Here is a 26,427-nt window from a genome sequence, read left to right on the forward strand (position 1 = left end):
GTGGTGCCTGAGTTCCCCTATTGTCTTACCACCTATTTGGTTAGTGCACTTTATGTGGCACTCGCTATTAGAGGCTTCATTTTGATTGGTAGCAAGGTTGGTATTCTTGTCCACACACACATCTATGCTACATGCACTGATAGCCCTATAGTTTTTAAATTGCCGGGGACAGGGTTGTTCCGTATCAATTAACTCCCTGTCCCCGCTGTTTAGTTTAAATTTCCCTCCAGAAAATCTGTGAATTTGTAGCCGAGTAACTCAGTCCCTTTTTTTGATGGATGCAAACCATCTCTTTTGTACATCTTTTGATTGGACCAGCTACTGACATCGTGACTAATATATCCGAAGCCTTCCCCTTTACACCACTCCTTTAGCCACATATTGAATTGTGCTATGCGCTGGCCTTTTCCGTTTTGCTCCTTATACACTGGTAAAACCTCTGAGAAAGTAAGCCTACAGCCTATTCTGCTAAGTTCCTTCCCCAAGCTCTGGAAATCATTCTGCACAGAGAGTACATCTTTTTGGGACAGATCATTAGTGCCAAGATGTACAATAGCCTCCACATCACAGTCCTTGCTGCCATTCTTGATTATTTTAGAAATACGCTTCTTGTCCCTACTGGCAGTAGCACCTGGAAGACACCTGACCTCTTTCAAAGCCTCTGTGTCCTTTCCTAAATTTACATCCCTTATAATTGAATCACCTACCAGAAGGTAGCTTCTCTTTTTGGGAGCCTTTCTATTCTTGCATGACTGATGTGCAATACCTGATTCACACTTCTCCCTGTCAAAATCTAGTTCTTCATCTCGGACCACAATCCCCTGCTTATTTGAGTTATCTTCACAAATACCTTTACCAGTCTCCTTAATGTCCCTATTAAGGTCAGCAAGGGCACTGTAGCTGTTGTGCAGGGACACAGCGAAAGCTTTGTGTTTATGGTTCACAGCTCTCACCCTGCCAGATCCCACGGTTGTCCACACTGCCCTTTTTCTGCAGGATCTTTGTGGTAAAGGGGGCTGATAGCAGGGAGGCTTACTAGAGTAGAGGGGCTGAACTGGACACCTAATTTCTGCCCGAAGAGCACGGATTACAGACCCTAGGTAAATGATCTGTCCTTGTAGGCTAGTGATTTGTTTACAGATAGGACAGTTTCCAAGTTTGAAAAGGGTACTGCGAAAAACAGCTGCAAAGCAGGTGTTGCACTGAACTAAGCCGGACATCTTAGATACAGGGGATGTCAGACACACTTGCCCTGAATGTACTGCTACTGTTTGTGATTTTTAGTTATATAATTATATGTAGCACGTTCCAGCAGCCTGACCGAAGTTGGAATGGGGTTTAAATAGAGTACAATACACTATAAATATAATGGAGATCCAATCAGGGCCTTGCTACTTTCCTGGTGGATTCTCCCAAAACTTACAGTTTAAGCAGCAGCTGGTGGTCATCTAGTCCAACCCCTTGCTCAGGCAAGAAACCCTATACCATTTCAGACAAATGGCTGTCCAATCTCTTTTTAAAAACTTCTAGTGTTGGAGCATTCACTGCTTCTGGAGGCAGGTTACTATCACTGCTATCATGTCTCCCCTCGTCCTTCTCTTCATTAAATTAGACATACCCAATTCCAGCAACCGTTCCTTATATGTTTTAGCCTCCAGTCCCCTAATTATCTTTGTTGCTCTTTTCTGTACTCTTTCTAGAGTCTCAACATCTTTTTTACATCGTGGTGACCAAAACTGGATGCAGTATTCCAAGTGTGGCCTTACCAAGGTATTGTAAAGTGGTATTAATACTTCACATGATCTTGATTCTATCTCTCTGATAATGCAGCCTAGCACTGTGTTGGTTTTTTTGGCAGCTGCAGCACATTGCTCCTAATGAGAAGGAAGGACTCACTGGAGAAGGGCCTAATGCTGGGAAAGATTGAGGGCAATAGAAGAAGGGGACGACAGAGAAAGAGGTGGCTAGATAGTCACTGAAGCAGTAGGCATGAACTTAAATGGACTCCAGAAGATGGTAGAGGACAGGAAGACCTGGAGGAACATTATCCATGGGGTCACGATGGGTCGGACACAACTTCGCAATTAACAACAACAAGCACACTGCTGGCTCATATTTAAGTGATTGTCCACTAGGACTCTGAGATCCCTCTCACAGTTACTACTATTGAGCAAGGTACCCCCTATATTATACCTGTACATTTGGTTTTTCTTGCCTAAATGTTGAACCTTAGTTTTTTCATCATTGAATTTCATTTTGTTAGATAGCACCCAGTGTTCAAGACTGTCCAGATCCTCCTGTATCTTAAGCCTTTCTTAAGCCAATAGTATTGGCTATTCCTGCCAGCTTGATGTTGTCTGCAAATTTGATGAGTTCCCCATCTATCCCCTCATCCAAATCATTGATGAAGATGTTGAAGAGCACTGGCCTAGAACAGAGCCCTTGGGCAGCCCACTACACACTTTCCTCCATGTAGAGGTGATTCCATTGAGGATCACACGCTGAGTATGGCCGGTCAGCCAGGTACAAATCCATGTGGTAGTGATGCTGTCTAACCCACATTTTTCTATCTTATTGAGTAGTAGGTTGTCAAATGCCTTACTGAAGTCCAAGTAAATTATATCCACAGCATTCCTCTAATCCACTAATTTTGTCACTTGGTCAAAGAATGCAATAAGATTTCTCTGCATGATCTGTTTTTGACAACTAATCTCTAATATTGCAACACGTTGCATTTCATGAGCAAAATATACAATATCCTATTTAGAGAGGAATAGAATAATCTTCAAATATGTAAGTATTGCAGTCCAGGCTTCAACAAGGACCCAGTCTTTTGGAGCTAAAATATCATTTCTTATCAGATACAATTAAAAGTATGATAAAAAGGCACAGTGACCAGAATTTTCTTACTTTGTTTGGTACTTGGTGCAAAAAGTGATTAGAACTCATAATTTTATTTAAAAATCCATTTAAAATAAATTATTATAAACTTTATAGCATTAATTGTGCTGGTTCTTGTAAAGTATAAATTATTAAATAGGCCTATACTTTTTAAACATCTAAAAGTAAAACTATGAATAATAAATTTATTCATATTCAATTTATTGACAATTTATAAGGACAGTCTAATAATAAACAATTGAGAAGGTGTGGAATGTACCACAAATAATATTTAATGATTTTATAAACAATATTTAATCATGAGGGACATTTGATAGTCACACTGGTTGTTTCAACTCCAGTGGGAGATGATCTAACTGCAAGAAGTTTTCTTTTAGAGCACGGGTGTCAAATTTGCCAGGTCATGTGACGTGTCACGACGTATCGTGACTCTTTTTGCATTGCCAGCAATGGGGTGGGCATGCTTTGGTATGATGAAACTGGCCCGTGGGCCTGCATTTTGACACCCCTGTTTTAGAGCATGCAAAAAATGTACCAAGTGATGAGAAAAAGGTAGGTTTATCTGTCCCTATCTGCATTTTTTTCTGAGTGATTTCAGCTATTGAGAGAGGACAGTATTTACAAAATATGGAACTTTCTTTCTCCTTTTCCAGGAATTTCTATCCTGAAACAAAAGTTGTGCTAGTACAGGCAGTCTGCACTGACTCACTCAAAATTGGAACAGCCCATAAATCCAGTAAAATAAAGAAGTAATAATAAATAAATGTGTGGGATGAAAAGGTGATAAACAGTAACAAAAGAGAGTGAGAAAGGACAACGAAAAGAAGAAAAATTTTGATTAAGCAACTGAGTTGGAGCTTCCATCCTAGTCTGAACAAGAGTTGCCAAAGGGTTAATTATTTTCCAGATTCCCTTTGATTACCAAAAAAGTCATTTAGAAGATGAGTTATTAAGAAGCATAATGCACATTACTTTGATTAATAATAGAATTCCCAAGAAATGGTCACAACTCTGATAACATTAGGTTAGGTAGCTACCTTTTCCTTACAATATTTTATCATGACCCTGTCAAAAAGCAGCTACAATTTAAAGGGAGGCTGCAAAGTCCATAAAATAATCTAGATTTCATTTTAGCACATAGAGCAAGAATAGGGTCTTCTTTCTTAAAAAAAATATATCAATCCTTGGTAGACTCTACTTTCATTTACTAGAAATGATTAGAACGTCAATACTCCATATCTCACATAGTAGACATTATTTATATTGATGATCTTTAAGATCTTATTAAGGAGCAATTCATCTTTTGCTACAATTGTTCTTGAAACCAGAAATTTACCAATTGATGGTTATTTAATCAAGTGAATCCTGTACATATATACCTATTCAGTCTTAGACACTCTCAAATTCAATGTGTATTGTAATGGAAAATGTGATCTATTTAAAAAATACTCAAAACACAAAAACCTTATTTTAAAAATCCACTTTATATATTCACTATGTACAAAATATAAATTTGATTACTACTTCAAGTTACAATACAAAATTTAACACTAGCACTATTTGAAAAAATCTTGAGGGCACAGGAGTAAGATCTCACTTTTAATATAAAAATATAATCACTTCAATGAAACTATTAATTCTAAAACAGCCTTCATAATTTGGAAGTAATTTGAAACCCTATGATATTGAAGGCAAAAGAAAAAGAATGTTTAATCAAAATATCTTATAAGAGACATCCATTGAAAATAAAAATGATGAAACTGCTTCACTGGAAGTTCCTACAATGAAGATTATACTCTGTTACCAGACCCCAGCACGTTGTTGCCGATTTTGTCCTGTATGTTCAAAAAACATGAAATCCTGTTGAGAAGAAAAACAAACAGAGAATAATTAAGTAAGTCACTTGCTAAAATTCAGACATTCTTCTATTTTACTCAGCAGTTTTCTTTTAATGAGAAAATCCTTATGGTAGGATTCATCGAAATTGACATACCACAGGATAACTTCCCCAAACCTCATGTTCTGAGGAATTATTGGGGCTATGGATACCAATATCTCTAAGGGGTGTTGAGTTTGGAAAGTATAGAGAAGAGTACATGTGCTGCTTCCATCCTTAAAACTGCAACTCTATTGGCAGCCCATTCCATAGCCTTAAGAATTTTATCTAATCCAGTATGCTTTGCAAATTTGGAAGTTTCTTTCCAGAACTGGCTAGCAAACCTAACACTTGAGATAATTAGATTTCCTCCTCTGGCAGTCAAAAGAATTTAGCAATTCTCCTGATGGTTCAAAAACAAGCTCTGTTCAAGCTCTTATAGTAGATTCCGTTTGGAATTCCACTGGTATATTACACTAAAAACCTATTACTGTATTACACAATTAGTGAATAATACAGTATCTGAGAATATTATACTTACTATAAGGAAGCAAGCTCCAAGCATAACAGCTTTCATTTTTACATCAAGATCCATTGGGAACTGGATTCCAAAGTTGTCAGCATCTGTAAAAGCCTCCTTGACGAAACCAGTCCACTGCTTGGAAATTTTTCCAACATTGTTTTCATCTAAAGATAACACCTAGTTTGGGGGGGGGGAAATAGAGAAAATGTTTTATAATATAGAAAATTCAAGTATCTTGAAGCAGATAACACTTTTTCAAGTCAGTATTTAAGAAAAATACTGCAATAATGAAATAAATGTAAAGAAATATCTTCAGAAGCCAAATCAATATTCAATAGTCCTAGGAAATGTTTACAATATTATTCAAACAGTACTAGTTTTAAGATATTTTAAAACAAGTTAGTCTAACATTCAGAAAGTTTAAAATATTTCTTACTCCTCATTCCATTTTATCAAAAAGAAGATGCTTTCTGAATATAAGTCATTCTATGTATGACTTTTTTCCCTGAAGCTGGAAATTTTTCTCAAACTAGTAATAATTCCATATAGAACAACTATAAGATTTATACTATGCCATCAAGCCATTGTTCCAAGCAATAAAATGGGCAGGGTTTTACTGATTAATCTCTTAAAAGGTAGAATATGAACTTCTAGTGTTAATTTACCTCAAAATCAATATCTGAACAACAGCTGCAGACTACACAGGGCCCAACAATTTTGAGTACATCTTCTTGGGCTTCATTCTGGATTACAAATTTTGGCAAACAAGGATCCCAGGTCTGTTTAACATACCCAACTGGTGTGCCTAAAGGAGCATGAACTTCAATCTTTATAAAATAGAAAAAAGAGATAAAACAGTTAGGTCTGCATAAAATTCATTAAAAAGACAATACATTTATAACAAAAAGTTGTTCTTGTTCAACACACTTGCTCATAATTCTTTCCTGAAATCCTAAAGTGACATATGGTCTTAGATGCAGACTCCTTCAGAAGGTGCTACCAAGTTTTTAAAACATGAGAATACAAAAATTATTAAATATGTAAGGACTACCTTATTTTTTAATTAATCTAGTTTAATACTATGTTTAAATTTAGTTTTTGTCCTATATCTACCTATGGTTTAGAGTACCCACCTAGTAACCAATTCAAAGGTCAAGTGTGTCTCTCAGTATGGAAAACAAAAAAAGCAACTTTAACACACTGCTGTACAAGGTACAGGAAGTCAGATAAGTCCAAAGCACTGAACAGGCTGGACTCCATGAAACTTTTAAGCACCTAAAAAATGGGACTGCATCCAGTGACCATGCCACAAATTCTCCTGTATTGCTATTTCTGTTCATCCTAAATTCAATTCACCGTGACAATCAATTCTTCTCACATACAGGTCTTCACCCAATCCAGGAACCTGATTTATGAAAATCAAAAAGAATTTTTAACAATCCAGATATTCAAGTAAGAAGCAGAAATAACTGCACTGATGGAAGTATCCAGACAGAAGAATAGGCAGGCAATTAAGTTTCATCATCAATGGTATTTAAGGCATGCCTGTTAGATTAAAGTCTTATATGGAATGTCTGAAATCTGCAGCCTTGTAGATTGGATAAGACAGTGTAAAGTTGTCTTTCCAATATTGGATTTCTTTTGAATTATTTTTAACTCCAAAGTAGTATTGTCTACAATTACTTGTAGAACCAATTTGGTCTAGTGGTTAAGGTGCTGACCTAGGAACCAGGACATATGGTCCTGCCTTAGGCAGGAAAGTGGCTGGTTGGCTTTTGGATAGTCAATTGCTCTTAGCCCAATTCCCAAAGATAATTGTGGAAGAAATTGGAGAAGGAAGAAATATTAGGTATGTTCACTGCCTTGAATATTTATAATAATAAAGGAGGGAAAATAAACAAACTTTCTTCCAAAATCTTAAGTTAGTAGGAGAAGGCATATATACATTGTGAAAGTCTTGGATAACCAACCAAAGGTTAATTAAATGACTTATTTCTCATGGTATTTACAAATAATTAAATTTGTTTATTAAACATATGAATTTTGTATTTGTTTCGCTTGTTCCCACACTTGACTTGCATATTACAAAGGAAATTATCTTTGCCTTGAAGGGCAACACAAAGAAGAGGAAAAGGTAATGCAGTGAAACCGGACTCAAAGATACAAAAATATGTCATTGTTACTTAGATAAGATCTTAATCTTAGAGACAGCACAAGACTATACCTTCTTATTTATGTTACTCCACATGAATTTTCCTTTTTCCAAATTACCACTGTGGAGGAATATTGAAGTCCATGATTGCTCCATTAAAGGGCAATGTTCATATGGCCTCAAAAGGTGCTGAAATGTAGTTCTTTCATAGAAAAAGGGCCCAGCAGATATAGAATTTGGTATTGAAAAATCAAAGGCAATGAGACAACATAAAAAAGAATGAAGAATCATGAAGGAAATGGTAGCTTTTGAAGTAAACCTAAAAAGCATAGGGAAGTGGTTTAAAAATGAATAGAAAGTCTATAAGAACTTAAAGAACATTATCTTATTGGCTATATCCCAAATTAATATCCATTATTCTGAGAGTCTTAAATTGGCTTTGCCAAAAGAGGCATATTTCATCAAGGGATTCACCTCTTGTAAACAGCAAGGAAAGCAGCAACTGGAACACCGCAGAGGTCGCATGAGGTTTATGACTTCCCGGCCCATATTATCCACAATTTTCATTGTAAATGGTCGTGATGGTCCACAGCAGTTCAAAGTGCAACAGTCATTTTCTTCAGCTGCAAAATACACCCTTTGTCCCATAGCATTTTTAATTTCATATTTGTTGGCAGTCTCAAAGCCAGTAATAACTGAAACAAAGAAACATACATACATAAAGCTGTTTGGTCTATTATCCTATTTCACTTTAAGTTATTCCTTTTTCCAAGAATACTAATGTATGTCAAGAAAATAATCTGCAAAGTTCTACTTGAAGATATGGGACAGTGAGAAGGACAAACATAAAAAGAAAAATGATACCCTGCAATCACATTTCATATGGTTTTAATGCATGATACTATGATGTTTTAGCTCCTAATCCAATGTCCCAAAGCACATCCAATCCCTTCATTAGAAACTCACAACTTAAAGGAACAGACTTGCGTGTGTTCCTAAAACTTCCATCCGCCAACTTTCCCAAAAATAATTGGACTTTTAATTTCTAATTTTTGATGTGACAAAATATATGAAATACGTGATCAAAGAAAAATCATATCAACTATAGATAATTTCATTTCATTTATCTTTAACAACAATCACATTTAGTTCATGGAGTGCTTTGTGGGCCAGGCAAAAATTTAGCCTAGCTTCCCTGTGCTGAAAAGATTTGAAGAAAATTTTTATTTCCTTTCACTAAACTTTGGTTAGGAATATTTCATTAACTGTAAGGTCTCACTGCACAAAGGTTTCCACTGGCATTCAAGAAACAGATCAAGGAGAGAACAGCTCATGAAGAGAACAAGGATGCTCCCTAGATGTTTGAGACAGAATACACACACATGCTTCTATACATGTCCATTAGCTATGATTGTATGTCTGGCAGGCTAGATTAAAAAGTCAATTTCTGGCTCACCTTTCTGGAACCAGAGGGAATTAATGGAACAAATACTCTCAGCTTTTTCCAGGACTCAGAGAACAAGATTAGAGTTTCCTTTCCCCAAGTCAATGCTGAGGTAACTAAAATAATTTATTTCCAATCTACAGTACTGTGGGGGAATAATCATTTTTTCTTCCTTCAAAGGGAATTTCATCTATTTTTTTTAAAATCCCAAGTGACAAGAAATATAGAAATAAGGTTGTTTTCATTTACAACAGTATGTTCCAGGATCAAAAAACAATTTCCAGTGACCATGCAGCATATAATATACAAATAATATGAAAGTATTCCTTTTTCAGTTAATCTTTTGGAGATTGGAAATTCTTGATTCCCTCCCCCTCCCCCCGAATGTGGATAGTTTTCCCTCCCTCCCCCCCCATGGATGTGGATAGTTTTCACACCGACCACCAATTTAACTGAATTGGAACTCTTTGGCTATATATAATCCCATACATGGGGATATGACATAATGTGCTATCTATGTATATATCTGAGAACTTAAGAAGAAGGTAACTGTATATAGCATTCTAATATATCTTTTTGCAACATGAATAAACATCAGGATGTGGAGAGCTTCCACAGCTATTGAACTATATGCAGTCATTAAACATGCAAATATCATGAATTCAATTTTGGGTGGTAGATATGAACCCCACAGAATACCATCTGGCTAAACACACCTGAAAAAAAAAACAAATATGGGTAGTCCTCAACTTACAACCATTTGTTTAGCAACTGCCTAAAGTTACAATTGGTCATCACATTTAAAACCATCATAGTATCCCCATGATCATGTGATCAAAATTTGGGCAATTGGCAATCAGCATGTATTAGGATGGTTCAGGTGATCATCATTTGCAGCTTCCCAGCTGGCTTCAAACAATCAAAGTCAATGAGAAAAGCCACTTAACAACTACACGATACACTTAGCAATTGTGGCAAAAGGTTGTAAAATCAGGTATGATTTATTTAACAATTGCTTTGCTTAGCAATGGAAATTCTGTTCCCTTCTGTGTCTGTAAGTTGAGAACTATCTGTAGGATGAAACCAATAAAATTCTATCTCCTAGTGGTTAAGTGTAACTATACCTCTTTCAGAAAAACATTACAACACAAGAAATAGTATTTTTGTCATCATTAGAGACTTTGCCATTAACTACTCAAGCTAAATAACTAGCACAACAGTGCAACACTTATAACAAATAATATAAACCAAATCAAAGTTAAGAATTATATTGTGCTTAAGCAGCTATTATTACTAAATAGAAAATATATCTAGAAAAAATATATAGTTATATTAATAAAATTCTGTTCTTACATATGAAGACTACTAAAGAAATAGTACATTCATCTGAATTTTTTCTAAGTCATGAATACCAAGTAACATAAAATACCTACTTTCTAGAAGTTCAATTTGCTGGTGGATTAATATCTGATCAATCTGTTGGAAGAACGTGATAAAAAATAAATATTAGAACTGAGGCATAATCAACCAATTCATTCTGCAACTAGTCTGTAAGTTATCAACCTCATCATTTAAGAGAAGTGCCTTACATGGAAACAAAATGAAGTTATTTTCTTCTTAATAAAGTTTTCAGAATTAAAGAGGAATCCTGTTTCAGCGTCTGTCAACTCTGATCCCCTCCAGATATGCTGGACCATCACTCTAAAACAGGGGTTCTCAACCTTGGTAACTTTAAGACTTGTGGACTTCAATTCCCAGAATTCCTCAGCCAGAAGACTTGTGGACTTCAACTCCCAGAATTCCTCAGCCAGCTTTGCTGGCTGAGGAATTCTGGGAATTGAAGTCCACAAGTCTTAAAGTTACCAAGGTTGAGAACCCCTGCTCTAAAATATCCAGCCAGTACAAAGAATTTGTCAACTGGGAATCCAAGAGGTTGTAGGTCCAACACATTTAAAGCACAGCAGTTTTGTCTGGTTTCGAATTGTCAATATTAATGGAAGCAACAACTTTCACAAATCAAACTACAAAAAACAGAACCAGGACTAGTTCATACAGAAGTCCTCTATACCATTCCAATCTTCTAGCAGCTGCTAATATACCATCAAGTAAAGTTGTCCTTTCATTCCATTGTCTTCTCATAGCTATTCTTCAAAACCTATACACTAGCCTTTGTCATCTTTCTAAATGAATGGGACACGTTTTAGCCACGAAGTGCAGAAACACTCCTGTTCTAGCTTTGACTTCTCAGGCTTCGACATATGTTTTTGTCCAAGATTTATTCTAAATATAAGTAGGCTGATATTTAATGAGTGCATGCCTTGCATTGAGGACTATTCGGTTTCAAATTTAAGCATCTTTATGCAGAAGTGGAAAAACTTGTATCTAAAAACTTAGAATATGGGCTGCATTATTCCAGTGCCCTCTAGAACAGGGATGTCAAACTGCCAGCCCATGGGCCAGATGCATCATCCGGAAGCCACCCCTTCCTCATTGCCAGCAATGGCAAAACCGTCCCAATACATTCTGTGACGTCACTTGACATCGCGAGTTTGACATGTCTGCTCTAGAAGGACATTCCCTTTGAGAGTCAAACATCCCCCCACCCTATTGATGTTTCAAAAGGCCCTGGAGACTTGGATCTTTGCCCAAAATTTTGATGAGCATGATTGAAGCTCCCCTTTCTTTCCTTTCTCTGTTCCCATCCAGGTTCGTTATCTCTGCCATCTTTATTCTTTTTTGGGCTGTGTCATTTTCTTGTTTTAATATTTAATCATTTATGGACTTCCCAGAGTTGCTAGGAATTGGGCAGCATATAAATTTAATAAATCATCATTATCATCACCATCATAAATGAATGGCCTATACTTTCAGTGACCATACTTTCTTGAAAGAATAAAGGATAACTCTGAAAAAGGAGGTTTCTAAGGATTAAAAAAAAATGTTTATGATTATCCTTTGCTTTAAAAAGGAAAATAAAGAGGAAAACCAAGAAAAAATTACCAAAATTCATATTCTCATAAAAATATCTAAAATAGAAAAGTATATGTAAATTTATCTTAAACATACAGTTCAGTTTCCCTATTTTCCACATGAATGTGGAAAACTATGAATTAAGTGGTGAGCTTTTTGTACAGTAAAATTTGTGACCAAACAAAGGCAAAATAAGACTTTTTGAAAAATAAATAACACAAAAAGGTAGCCTTTATAATAAAGTACCTATGGTCCCTGTATTTAAAACTATTTATCAAGATAAGAATAACTGTTTTCACATATTTTGAAGAAATTCTCAATTATACTTTATTAGGTAGAAGGAGAGGGAGATACCTGACTTAAATATTCCAGTCCAGGAGGGCAATTTGGAAGAGGTGGTGGTTCTGGCATCCAAACTGCGTGGGGAGCAGGTTGGCTATAGGTTGATGGAGCTCCATAAGCTGTAGGAAATGCATACGGGGGCTGTGCAGGAGCACCTTTTAGGAAAAGAGGTAACAAACAAACAATAATATTTAAAAAAAAAAGCAGTGCATGCAGAATTTTTTGTTTTATGTTTAAGTAATTGGGTTTATCAAAGGTGCTTTTTCAGGAGGCAACTGGACTTTCTTGTTTTTCTTTGAAGATGTTTTGTTTCTCATCTAAGAAGCTTCTTCCGCTGTGACTGGATGGTGGGGAATGGAAGGATTTATATTCCTTGCAGACAGCTGGTCATTTGCATTCTTTTAGACAGTCGTTGAGGCCATCTGAAGGTTTAGCTGTGTCCTCAGGGTCACCTGAGTAGTACAAATGGGCATGGAGCTTTCTTGGCTGCAGGATGTTTCCTGCCCTGTGTCCCTTCACTGTTGAAGACAGCTGCAGGCTGTTGAGGATGAACTATTTGCAAGGAACATAAATCCTTCCATTTCTACCATCCAGTCAAAGCTGAAGAAGCTCCTTGGATGAGAAGTGAAACATTTTCAAAGAAAAGCAAGATGGTCCAGTTGCCTCCTGAAAAAGCACCTTTGGGACAGCCATGATCTGGATGACTGAGAATCTCCATAGACATTTAGATTTATCAATGTTCAGGATGTATCAAAAAGGGGAAAAAAAAATCATATATTTATTTATTTATTTATTTATTTATTTATTTATATACCTATGTATATGCCAGTATACCTGACAGCATATGCCTATGTAGAATTTGAAATGCAATGTAGTTCTCCTTTTCCCTCACCCTACAATGAGGCATATGATGGGTATCTGTTTGATATCTTATAATGATAGATTACACTAATATGGCATCATCTTCTCAATTAAAAGGGAGTAAAGGACAGTAGTGTTTATATGTTTGTAGTGATACCTAGAGAAAAGAAAACTACTATGTCCATATTGTATGCAGAAAGGTTTTGGAAGATTTTCACTGCTTATGAATTTCTTTCCAGCATAAACCAAAGTTTACTTTTGATTGCTCCTGCTTTTAAAAATTAACATGGTAGCAGGTAAAAAGGAGGATTTTTTTCTGCAGTGACAATGCACCTTGATTCTGAAGTTCTGTTCCAAAGAAAGTTCATGCAGCATTTTGTTATTATTACACTTATTTATCTAGTAATGCTGACCTAGAGATTTTAAATTCTTAGGCCTGAAAAGCATGAAAGCTATTTAGGTGACTTTGGGCCAATCACACTCTCTCAGCTAAACCATGTCAGAGAGTTGTTGTGGTGTGGAAAATAGGAGGTAGGAATATTAGGCACTGTCTTAAGTTATTTATATAAAGGCAGGATATAATCATGATCTATATTATTTTTAAGCATTTTTTTCATCACATTGAGCCTGCCTATCATGATCATAACTTGTGACAGTTGTAAAGTGGGTTGGTCACATGACCTATCTCATTTTATGACCTTTTCTGTGGTAGCTGTTAAGCAAATCCTTAGTTGTTAAGCAAATCTATGGGCAGTTTTGCCAAAAAGTAGAAGTAAACTCTGATTTTTGGCGAAAACACTATAAAATGTGATCACATGACTATAGGACACTGCAAACAGCCATAAAACATGGCCCCATTTGCCAAGCATGTGAAGTGCAGCCACATGACCATGGGGAGCGTTTGTCCCTCAAATTATAGTATTTGAGATCCAGAGACTGATTAGTTTCTCCTGTGCTAATCCACAGGAAGAGTGAGTTTTGTATAGCAGTTAAGGCATCAGAATAGAAAGGCAGAGACCATGAGTTCTAGACCCATATTCAAGCACAAAACAGATGGTGACTTTGGGCCAGTCTTTTCAAGAAAATTGCGGGGATGGTCCAGGCATTCACCTGGCAGTCACTGACTTGAAGTAATAATGGAGAAAAAATCATCAAGAAACAGGAGTATGTTTCACATAAAAGCTATGTGACACCTCATGCACTACTATTTTCTTACAAAAACAAGAGTGGGAATGACAGTGTGAAAGCTGAGGAGGCATGATTTCCACATTTTCAGTATCCCACTCATTCCTTTCTCTTCCCCAAATGCAGCATGACTTTTGGTCATCTTGGAGAGATATTCAGAGTGAAAATGGAAGTGCCTTCCAGAGACGCAAGTCACTTCAGTTCCTATTCTTTAAAACAAACACACTCAAAAGCAGGAAATGAGAATGAAAATTGAACCCAATTGTTTTCACTGACATCTGACTGGGGACTAACTTGTAGCCCTTAATAAATTAAGACAGGTTTCCCACTGATGTTTGTATACTGTACTTTGTCCAACTGGGCTTGTATTATTTTGTGAACCCAATCAATTCTAATTTATTGAAAAATCCTACATTAAAACAAAGCATGACTGAGCCTGATATGTAGACTCAGTCATGGTGTGCTTTCTCTTTACACCTATTCAAGTTCTTTGTTTTGTATACTCAACAAAAAGGAAATCTATGTCTTCTCCTTTTCCATCAGAAACCAGATCAAATTAGGGAAGTATGAAAGTTTGCTATGATCATTTGCTAAAATTGTTCTGGCAATTATTTTCCAATCATGTGTTTTCTTCATGTAAGCCAAAAACTTGTAAAATAGATCATCCAACTGGAAACTGAGTTGAGTGAAATTGAGTCAATTCACTTGTGATTTGCACTAACCTTTAATTTTATTGCTTTTGAGAGTATATTTTATATTGAAATTTGAAGGTGCAATTAATTTTTTTCACTCAATCATCTTCAAAAATCTAAAGCCAAAGTACATCATCTTTTGTCTTTCCTCTTCATCTTACTTTTCTTATCCCTACAATTATTTATAAAGTGAGCTAGTTCAAGAGAGACTGACTGATACAAAGTCACATACTTCAGTTGTTGGCACACGATGTCTGATTTTGTAGCTAAACAGGATCAAATCTGGTTAGGACATAGATAAATCCTAGGGCAGACATGTCAAACTTGCAACATCACATGACGTCGCGCAACATATCAGGACAGTTTTGCCATTGCTAACAATAGGGTAGGTACGGCTTCCAAATGACGCATCCAGCCTACAGACTGGCAGTTTGATACCCCTGTCCTAGGGAATTCCAGGGCTATAAGCTAAACATGGGAGTTTATAGCATTCTGGAAGGAAGTAGCAGCAAATTGTTTCCATACTCTTGGAAATGGCATGGTTGTGTCCATGAAGTCACCAAGAATTGATAGTTTAAAGGAAACCATGTGTTTTTATTAAGGTTAGCTTTGTGCCTACATCTGTCCAGGCTATGTTCAACAAATGAATCACCTGAACAATTATGCAATATTTAATCCAAGAAGCAACAATGTATTATGTTATTATTAATTTACTTAGCTCAGTATTAACCTCTACCCAAGGTTTCAGATAGAGATCCTTTCCAAGGTTCAAGCTGAAATCTTATGCAAGCCAAGTACACTGAGCTATGGCCTTCTACACATTGCAATTTTTTTTCCCACACCATTTTCAAAGCCCAATAAATTGTCACCATTTTTTAATGTAGACAAGGCCATGTTTCCACAATCTAAAAGCTGTATGCTTTTCCCCAAGGGCTTTTTAAATTCAAATGATTTACTGACTGCAATAGCTGGATGCATGCCTCTTCCAAGGGATAAGGGTATCTCTTTTATTATTTGAATATAAAAAGTCATTACATGGTTGCCATCATTCATATGAATGTCATTTTGAATTACTTGCCAGGCCAGGAGAATCAATTTGTTTTAGAAGGCTAACAAAACTACACTTTCTACTATTCTTATTGCTCTCCTTATTTACACAGCATCATTATCCTATGCAACTTAGTTTTACATAATGGAGAGCAAAGAGTACATCCTTCCAGGAAGCTTCTGATAAATTGCGAGAAACATGCCTGCAGCACAGTATAATCAGTCCAATAAGGAATTCATATTAAGGTATCAGATCTATATATTCTTTATATTTTCTTCCTCTGACTTGTTAATTCCTACCTTATATTGCTTGGAGGTAGACAAGGTATCTATCAACATTTTGAGGAATATTTGAGAAAAGATGTTTTCACAAGTGATTTGCATTCTCTTTCATGGTTAAACTTACTATCTTTATCTCAAAAGAAAATAACCAAATTTAAGTCAGTAAGTAATATTCAGTAAAGCAGATATAAATTCATATCAAAATCTTGCACTCTATCTTACTGGCAATTCTTTCTCTCAACAAGCATATACTTCTATGTGTACATTGTTTTTGTGTCTGTATGTGTTGAAGAGTGCCAACACATACAGTTCTAGTCCTGTATTATGCTCAGAAGCTAAGACATGACTTCTCAGTCCTAGATTTAGACCCTGAAAAACATTATCTACAAATATACTTTAGACAACATGCTACATTACAATCCATAACCTTCAATGAAGAGTATAGTAGTGGGTTGACTGATGGGTAGATATGCATTACACACATGCCAATAAATAGAAGGTTAAGGACAGAAAATTAAACATGCATTGAATTAATGATACTGATTAAAATTAATGGGCTGTAAAATAAGAAAAACTCATTTGTGAAATTGGTTGATTCTCCTAAACCAGTCTTTTACATAAATGACTTTCTTTCCAATAGCCATATACCAAACCTCAACTTATGATCATAAATGAACTGGAAACAGTGTTCTATCCTTCCAACATTAGTAAAATGAGGACCCATATTGTTGGGGGCAATGTGCAGGCATTATAAACTTCTCAGTAAAGCACTGTGGAGCAATATATAAGTCTAAGTACTGTTGTTATTGCTACAACAGTCATTAAGCAGGACATCATGACTGTTTCACTCAATGAATGCAATACTGGAACTTCCGGTTGCAGTTGTTAAGTGATCTCATGGATCATTAAGTAGATGGAGTACTAAGTAAGAAGTGTGGGGTGCCTCAGTGAGGTGGGGAAAAATGTGGGATTCCTGGTGCAGGCCTTGTATGAGTGTATTTATACTCAAGAGCTGAAAATCATTCCTGCCAAAATCCAAGCAGGATTTTTAGCACCAGAATGGAGAGACAATCATACACCGCCTATGCCAAGCCTACAAGGTCATCACCCACACCTCTGAGCCATTCCACACTCCTTATCTTACTGTTGCTTCTCCACTCTGGTCCTGAAAAATCCTCCCCGCAAGCAGGATTTTTAGCATCAGAGTGGAAAGACACTCTCACAGTCTATACCAGGCCTACCTGAGCACTTACTTTACTGTGCTGTCCTTTCTCTCTGCTGAAATCCAAGCAGGAGTTACAGCTCCTGAGCTGAGACACACTCAAACCTGTGCCTCTGCCAGGCCTCCTTCACCCACCCATGACACCCCACCCACTTTACTTTATCCCACTGCCTCTCCACTCTGGGACAGAACATCCTGCTTGGATTTTGGCTCCCTGTCTTTGGGGCTTGGCTGAAAAAGCTGCCTGCCAAAGGATTTCTTATCTCTTCCATGAAGTTCCATCATGAAGTTTTCAGTTCCATGGCTGAAGCTTGCCAAATAGGTTTGGCTAATCCTTTGGTGAGCTGCAAGAACAGGAAACCTTTGGAGTTTTAGTTCTGCTCCTGCAGCCTGCCAAAAGAGTTCAACTCTCCTCTGTGCACAGAGCTGAAATCTTGGATGTTTCAGCTCTGTCTTGAAGACTTCAGTTTTGTTCCTGCAGTCCACCAAATGATTTCAGATAATCTGTCACAGTCCCCTCCACATGCAGAAGGAAAGTGTTCATGGACTCTTCTGCATTGGAAAACCAGGTTTCTCAGTGGATGGACTATAAGCTCTTTACTGCAAAAATTCCAGAGGGTGACAAAAGGAAGATAGAATTAACATCTATTTAACAGAGATGACAGTAACTTATCTCATTTTCTTTCATAACTGCACCATCTGCTCATTCTTTCCACTCTTGTTTATCTACAGTATTCTCAGCAAAGGTAAGCTGACCACTTCCCATCAACTCATATGTTATTATTTTGGACAGAACTTTGTATTCCCCCCCTGTGCAGTTACAAAGCAGAAAGCATGGTCTCCGCTCACTAAAAAGGGTCAGGGGCTTGTTTGTTCCCTTCACTTTACCTTATGGATCTTTTTTTAAAATCTGTTTTATTTCTGCATGTCTTTAGCCCCAGGTAATTGACAGAATACACGTATCTTGAACTTTGGACTGGGATATTATTGTTGGTTTTGCTTTTAATTATTATATGCTGCCCATCACAACAATTTCATTAAGATTGATAATAGGGTAATAAGTACAGTTAAATAAGCAAAAAACAGCCCTTCCCTTTTCTTGGATAATGTATTTATCATCACTTCTGAAATCTCTGCAGCAGACTCCTAGTAAGCTGAATGAACTCCCTTTAACTGTTTTGAAATGATGTTATTTCAGTTTCCCTTTTCCTCATCAGGAATCTTATACTTATTTTGCAACAATTTTACAACATGGTGACATTTGCCCTGCTGAATGGCTCTAACTGAACTTCCCCTTTCATATTATTAAACACAATGATAGACTATTTAACATAGTAAAAATAATGCTAGTGATGGCTTTTAACAGCCTACAATTTGGTTATTCTATTAGATAAAGTGATCAGATTTAGATAATAATAATAATAGTAGTAGTAGTAGTAGTAGTAGTAGTAATAAATAATAATAAAAATAAAAATAATAAAAATAATAACGTTGGAAGGGATCTTGGAGGTCATCTAGTCCAACCCCCTGCTCAGGCAGGAAACCCTATACCATTTCACATAAATGGCTGTCCAGTCTCTTCTTAAAAACTTCCAGTGTTAGAGCATTCACCACTTCTGGAGGCAGGTTGTTCCACTGGTTAATTGTTCTAACTGTCAGGAAGTTTTTCCTTAGTTCTAGGTTGCTTCTCTCCTTGATTAGTTTCCATCCGTTGCTTCTTGTCTGCCTTCAGGCACCTTGGAAAATAGCTTGGCTCCCTCTTCTTTGTGGCAGCCCCTGAGATATTGGAACACTGCTATCATGTCCCCCCTCATCTTTCTCTTCGTTAAACTAGACATACCCAATTCCAGCAGCCGTTCCTTATGTGCTTTAGATAAAATATCAAAGTGTAGTTTAGTCCAACCTTTAGCTTCTAGGGACTGTAACACCAAAAATACCCTGCCCATTAGACTTTCCTTCAGCGTGAGAAAGGTTTTGAAAGCAGCAGAAGCTAATTTTTGCCAATAAAGAACTATTTCGCTTTAAAAAGTGAAAATATAATATTAGTTCAACACTGAAAATGTTGTGCAGTGCTTTGCACATGATCCCAATGAAATGCTTCAAAGTACCTGAGGGTGTGGAAGCCATGCAGTGTACATACATCCCTAATAAAGGGACTCTACGTTTAACTGGAAATATTTCTACAAAATATTTACCAGGGAAGGCTTGTGGACCAGGGTATGGAGCCACTCCAGGAGCGTATTGAGGATATCCATACTGTGCCTGTGGTCCAGGATATCCAGGAGCTACTACTACGGGTACAGAATGATTTGCTAAAATAAAGGAAAGGCAGGTCAAATATTAAGAAACCTTCTTTCATTTAGGTGTTCTTAGACATGCATAAATCAAATAAATATATCTGCTTTTTAAATGCTATCTTATTTGGGAAGTTGCAGAAATAATAATAAATTTCAACTCTGAAATATATAAAATATTGGACTGAGAAAGTTACAAGTCTACATTTCAGTGAGCCAATGCTTAACAGGCAAAGAATACTTAATGGAAAAACAACATATTTAACCTGATATAATGTAACTCAGGCTAAGTTTTCACAACAAGCTAATTAGACTGAAAGGCATTGGGAATTTCAGTGTGGGAATCCAGCAACTTATAAGAACTTAGTCACCATGTCCATTTGCTATAGAGTGTATTACTTAGATAAATTATCTTATTTGAATAGAGCATATGTGCTTTGCTGATATGAATTTAGTATGTTGTATCAGCATAAAGCAGGAGTAAAAAAAACTTTACAGCATTCTGAATCATGCTTAAATTTCCATGCATCATTTGTATATTAACATACTATTTCCTCAACATTTAGTGCAGTATGTTTCCCACATCAAATCAATAAAAGAATGCTTATTTAAACAGTCGCTGAAGGACCGAGTTGGGTATATTGTCTGGACCTTCCTTGAATCTCTCTCCTTCAGCCTGCCAAAAGATTTCAGTTCCTGAGTCTTAGCTACAGATTCAGCTACCTAACCCTAACCCTAACCCTTATGCTCTGTGCCAATTATTTTACTAGATTGCCCACGGCATACTTTTCACATTTCAATGCCAATTGTTCTACAAACACTGAGACACTCTAAATTACCAATTGACAGAGAAAAATGAGTAATACTCACCTTTATTCTCCATAGTTATATACTCTTGGTTCTGAAAAACAAATAAACAATTAAAAACCTTTTAACTAAACTATAGTATATTTCCAATAGGGTGCCTGAAAATCAGTTGCTAAAGAAGAAATGTTACACTATCTTAATGTCTCCATGTTTGTGCTTGAGAAAAATGTGTCTTACCTACTCTTTCTATAGACTGCATAATCTTTAAAGCACAATTATACCACCAAATAAAAAGGTTACGTTACAAAAATTCCTGTAATCCCCTGTTTCCATTTTCAGTTTTGTTGTTACCAAGCAATGCAAGATTGGTTGAGAACCAATTAATTAAAAGAGTCTTCCCTGAATTATAGTCTGAAAGCGGAACTTGGGGACTGACAGACAAAGCTATCTGGCCCAGATCCAGTCAGTGTGGCTATATCCTTTTCAACTGCACAGTTATTTACATATGAAGATGGCTTTCTACAGAAGCTTAATTGTAGAACTTGTAGTAAATTATTCCTACACCCATGCTTGGTTACACTTTTATAAGCTGTTCTAGAATCTCTTGTATTTCTCCTCACCAAGATAGCCTTTTAATTTAATCAGGTTTTCCTGCCATTTGATTTGCAAGAGAAAACAACTGAGGGCACAGCTGTGTAAATCTAAATGAGACCAAATATTTACACATGGGGAAAGCCAAGGTAAAGCGTAAGTCATGTGCTAGCATGGATCTTTTATTAGATGAATGAAGCTGTAACATGATTTCAATGCTATTTAAATTTCAATGCCATTTAAAATTGTTGTTTGCCTTATACCTGTGAATAGACAATTACTAACTTTATTTGTTTCTTTACTTTTAGCTATCAAATGTAGAAATCGACCATCTCATTCAGAGAAGGACTCCCGGCTATGTACAAATAAAATATTAAAACATAAAAATTATATATAAAATGTAAAAGAGGTGAAAATGGTTAAAGTTCAACATTAAAAGTTAATTAAGGGGTGGGGGAGCACCTTCGGGTCACCAGTCAGCCCCAGGGTAGCATGTTTCCCTATGAGCCTCAAGCAAGGCAACAGAGCCAAGTCTTTTACATTTCTGAAAGGCCAGGAGAGTGGGGGTCTGTCTCATCTTTTGGGGGAGGAGAATGATCCAAAGGCTGGAAGCAATGGCAGAGAAGGCTTCCTTCCTGGATCCCACCAGTCAGAATTCTTTAACTAACAAGGTTCACAGCATACTTTCCCTGTCTGACTGGGTGAGATGGATTGATATAATGGGGTGAAAACTGTTCTGTATACTCATTCTTATATCCATGCTTGGCTACACTTCTAGAAGCTGTTCTAGAATCTCTTTCTTCTAAATGAGATAGCTTTTTAATTAGATTGATAATAGTCTTTAATTATGTTTTTCAGCAATTCGATTAGAGAGAGAAAACTGATGGCACAACTGGTGAATCTAAAAAAGACCAAATATTTACCTCGGGCAAAGCCAAGATAAAGTGTAGTCACATGCTATCATAGATACTTTGTTAGATGAGCAGTGATTGGGTAGGATGGGCAAATATAACGGGGTGAAGGCAGTTCTATATAATTATTCTTATACCCATGCTTGGTTACGCTTCTAGAAGCTGAGAAGGTTCTCAGAGAAGATTTTCTTCCTGAAACCCACCAGTTGAAATTCTTTAACTGAGCAGGCACGAAATCTGGACCATGGATTGATAATAAACCAAAAATTCCAAGACTGTCCATATAATTAAAAGGGATAAACCTGACCTCAGAAATCATTTTTTCTTGGGAAAAAAGAAAGAAATTAAAACAACAACAGCAGCAAGGCCTTACTTCTTTTCTAATATATTTAGAGAGACATTTCTGAAAGGTCATCTGTACCCTGCTTTAGACTGTGCAGTATGAACAATAAAATTCACCATCTTCTTCTAATGTTGCAGCATGATACTGATGACTAGTACACAGACACATTTATACGTTGACTTTGTAATGCAGATAGTAATTCCAAACAGATTTTAAACTATTTCCCTATTTTCTGTTTGTTCAATCCATACTACTGCTAAAGCCATTTTTTGATGAGTGATTTAATTTCTGTCTTGTAAACCTAACATGAAATTGTCAAGTGAAAGTTCAAATAAAATGAAGTGAAAGCTAGAACAAGAGTGCCTCCTAGTTCAGTGAGGAATTTCCCTTTACAAAGGCCAGAAGGCAGCAAATCAAAACGGCAGGCAGCTATTTGCTTTGCAGGGATGGAACCCAATGAATAAATGTTACATGAGGAACTGACAAGCAGAATCAGTTCAAAATTCTAAAATAACCAAGAAAGAAAAACCACATCGTAGTGCAAGAGTAGGTTTAAAAGAGAAGCCAAGCATGTAATTTATTATTCTGCTGTATTCATATTTATTCCAAGGAAGTTTTCATACCATCTGATGCCTGGCCAACTGCCATTTTATAATTATCTTCCTAAAAAGCTAGACACAGAACCACACAAAAGCACAACTGCAGTAGGGCTAGACTGTTTATCTTTAATATTTAACTGGTTATCTGGACTAATAAAACATGGAATGAGATAAAGGAAAAAATGGAAGTGAAAAAACATTCCAGTGAAATTGTGTCCTATTACAGGCTTCAATAGTGCTGAAGCAGCAAAATGGTGTCAACATGGGACCAAACCCATGATCACTTCCAAGGGGAACACAGAAGAATTTGGAAGTCAGCATTCATTGCCTATATATAGAAGTAAAAGAAAAGGGAAATCCCAAGGAAAAAAAATGCTGCCTATTACTGAAGTTTGATGACTCTGATCTATTTTAGTTCTTTTAAAAACAACATAAAAAGTGTTATTCTATCTGGGTTACAAGAGAATGGGGTGCAGGAGGAACTGCAAAGAAAGAAGCTTGAAAGAAAAGACAGTCCTTCCGCTAAACCCGTCTCCTTCTAGCTGCTGTCCAATAACTGTAAACAACTTTCTCACCAGCTGGTGGTTTGCAGGAAAAGGAGGACAGTGAAGCCAGAAGGGCAGCTTTGCTTATCAATGTGCTGTGCAATCCAGACAGCACCATTCAGCAGAGATGCAATGGATAAAATAAAGGCACATTGGAAACTGACAATAGGCAAAACAAATTTTATAGCTGTAGAGTTGTGTACATCTTAAAGAATATGGCAGATGCCACTCAACACTACAAAGATGCCCAAAGCTAACAGAAGTCATGTGACTTGAGACCCTGGTGATGGGGGACTAAGGTGGGAAAATGCTATATTAACAGTAGAACAGCTATAATTCATCCTGGATGGGAAGGGGAACAAGATGAACACAATACCATGGAAACATGGTTAAGAAAAATCTAGTTCCAGAAAGTTTCTGAGTTGTGATTTGGTTCAGGTGGATAAGCATAGAAGCCAAAATCTTAAGGACCTATGGTGAGCCCTTTTAGGTGACCATTTTGTCTTTCTTCACTTCCTTCAACGTGAGGCAACCTACAGTAGCTATCTGGGAGAAGGGCCCAAGGCAGTTCCAGAGGGCGCGGCTGGGCAAAACGCTATAGCCCCTCCGCACCGAATACAGGGCAGGGATGATGAGCCTGAGGCACGCAGGATAGTATCCGATATTGTCCTGGCAAAGCCAGACACATCTAAGCTCTCACTTGTCTCAATCGTATGCCTGATGTTCGGTCTACACAAAGTTAAAAAAAAAAAGTACCGTAAGGAATCAGCTTTATCATTATTCTTTCAAGATCGAGCCGACAGAATGGGAGGAAAAAAATAGCGGAAACAACGAAACCGAAACCATTTCGAGAATAGCTTTCGTCTCTTCTGGTCTTTACGTCCTAAATTCCCCAGGCGAGGAAAAGCAACTTACCTTAACTGGAAAATAACCAGGCTCTAGGGAATATCCATCTACTAAATGCCTGATTCTACCACGAGAATACCGAACATGGCCAGGCTAAAGTTTTTTCGCAATCAGTTGTGCGTTGCCCCCTCCCCTCTGTATGTTTATCTTCCCCCACCATTTGGACAGCCGTCCTCCAGCATCCGCTTCTGCTCGATTCATTACCTTGACCTGAACGCCTTTCAGAACCTTCCTTTACTAGAAAGGCGCAGCAGGAGAAGAGGCAGAACAGCCAACAGGAGAGTCCTAGATGAACTTCTTTGGGTCAAAACGCTGGAAACCAAACACCCAAGAGCACCGGAGGGGGGGGGTGACTTTCTTCTGAATAAATGCACGACGTAGGATCACGTGTTAGCCCTGCATCTTAGGCAAAAACACCCAGCTGGGATTGTAACAGTGAAGCCCTTCCTTTAGAAAGATCTGAAGACTGAAGACGATCCTGGGAGGAGAAGAGGAAAAGAGGGAATGAATCCCAACGAGCTATGAAGTGGAATATTTAACTCCAAAAACGAGGATTATCCAACTTTGTGGACGGTTGCCGTCTTACTGAGAAAGAAGTGTCACTATTGTTGACCAGCTTTCTTTCTAATGTTTGGAATTTCCGGCGCCGAGCTCGACTCAGCCCTATTCTTATCTTATCGCCAGAAGGGAAATAATTTACCATTGCTCTCTTTCTGAATACATTTTCAACTTCCCTGTTGGAGAGTGGAAATTCCCAAAAGAAACTCTCCGTTCATTGTCAAAAGAGTAGGGCTTACTAGAAGCTCCTTATGGACTTTTTTTTTTTTTTTGCTGAAACAAGAAAAAAAATGAACTTGTGATTTAGGGATTTGATGATTCGAAAAGAAAAACTAAGGAAAAGAAGGAAATTATGTGGTAACCTTAGAGAGAGGGGTTAATATATAAATGTAGCTACTGATAAGATCAGAAGCTGCTCCTTTATAATTTTTTTCCGCTCTTTTTCTTTCTTTTAACTTTTAACTTATTTTCATTTATTGCCTTATTTTATCTTTTTTCTTTCAAAAGTTGTACTGTTTCTTCTAATAATATATTGTTATATATTATTTATATATATTGTTTTAAGAGCCTTTTAAAACACTAAAACCAATATTAATTCTGAAATAAATAAATATGGAGACCGTAAGACCCCCAAATCTGACCTGCCAAAAGTCAATAGGGAAGTCAGATTTACTTAACCATGTTATTAACTTAACAACTGCAATAATTCACTTAATAACTATGGCAAAAAAGGTTGTAAAAATGAGGCAGAAGTCTCTTAACAAATGTTTCACTGAGCAACAGAAATTTTGGGCTCAGTTGTGGTTGTAACTCAAGGATTATCTGTATTTGCTGTCTGGTTATGGTAGCTTTCTTGAAAGTAAAATAATGTCCATTTACTTTCGCAAAGGGATGGGGCAAAAGAACTACAAAATCTAATTTATATGGTGTCATCCAATAGTGAAGCTGCAATAAAGAAAGAGCTCTCTGTAAGAAGATCTCTGTGTATGTGTATTCTGGGAGATGAAATCCCACAACATCAGACAACTGTTAAACTGAGGTTGATTTGTATCCATGTTTCATACAGTTTAAGACTCCCATGTGTTAAGCTTTCACTTCTAGAGTCTGGGATTACAAAACACTCAAAGATCAGTTAAAAATTGTATACTTTGCAGTGTCCAAATGATAGGACATAGCTGCAAACAAATATGATGTAGTAGCTGCTAGTTTTATTTGGGCCTGCAAACCTCCTATGCTTCGTCATCACAATGTTTATTTTATTAAAAGATTGGATGGGGCAGATCTGATAGAGACTAAATAAAGTTTAGCATTATCTACCTCTTTCCTAGAAATTGGAAAAAGTTCAATTAAGTGCAACACCTGAGGGAAAGTGACGC

General features: G+C 36.9%; 1 protein-coding gene and 1 long non-coding RNA gene across 3 annotated transcripts; one reads left to right on the plus strand and one right to left on the minus strand.

Annotated features, from left to right (window-relative positions):
* Window positions 1-4,366: 4,366 nt before the first annotated feature.
* Window positions 4,367-25,958, minus strand: PLSCR1 (phospholipid scramblase 1). 2 transcript variants are annotated; one of them, XM_039364873.1, is made up of 9 exons: window positions 24,698-25,958; window positions 20,662-20,692; window positions 19,693-19,809; window positions 12,221-12,363; window positions 10,330-10,372; window positions 7,927-8,147; window positions 5,966-6,127; window positions 5,319-5,477; window positions 4,367-4,761 (listed from the first exon to the last, which is right to left on the minus strand). In XM_039364873.1, exons 2-9 carry the CDS (start codon window positions 20,672-20,674, stop codon window positions 4,702-4,704), a joined length of 918 nt encoding a protein of 305 aa, XP_039220807.1. In that variant the 5' UTR covers window positions 20,675-20,692; window positions 24,698-25,958; the 3' UTR covers window positions 4,367-4,701. The 2 variants fall into 2 exon arrangements, with proteins under 2 accessions (XP_039220807.1, XP_039220808.1); XM_039364874.1 differs by lacking the exon at window positions 24,698-25,958 and adding an exon at window positions 24,503-24,630.
* Window positions 4,663-7,337, plus strand: LOC120317887. The gene is made up of 2 exons (XR_005559330.1): window positions 4,663-4,795; window positions 6,685-7,337. It is a non-coding gene; the product is annotated as an uncharacterized LOC120317887 (long non-coding RNA).
* Window positions 25,959-26,427: the final 469 nt, after the last annotated feature.

This window comes from Crotalus tigris, unplaced genomic scaffold (assembly GCF_016545835.1).
Source record: "Crotalus tigris isolate CLP2741 ecotype Arizona unplaced genomic scaffold, ASM1654583v1 scf7180000019894.434026, whole genome shotgun sequence".
NCBI classification, from domain to species: Eukaryota; Metazoa; Chordata; class Lepidosauria; order Squamata; family Viperidae; genus Crotalus; species Crotalus tigris.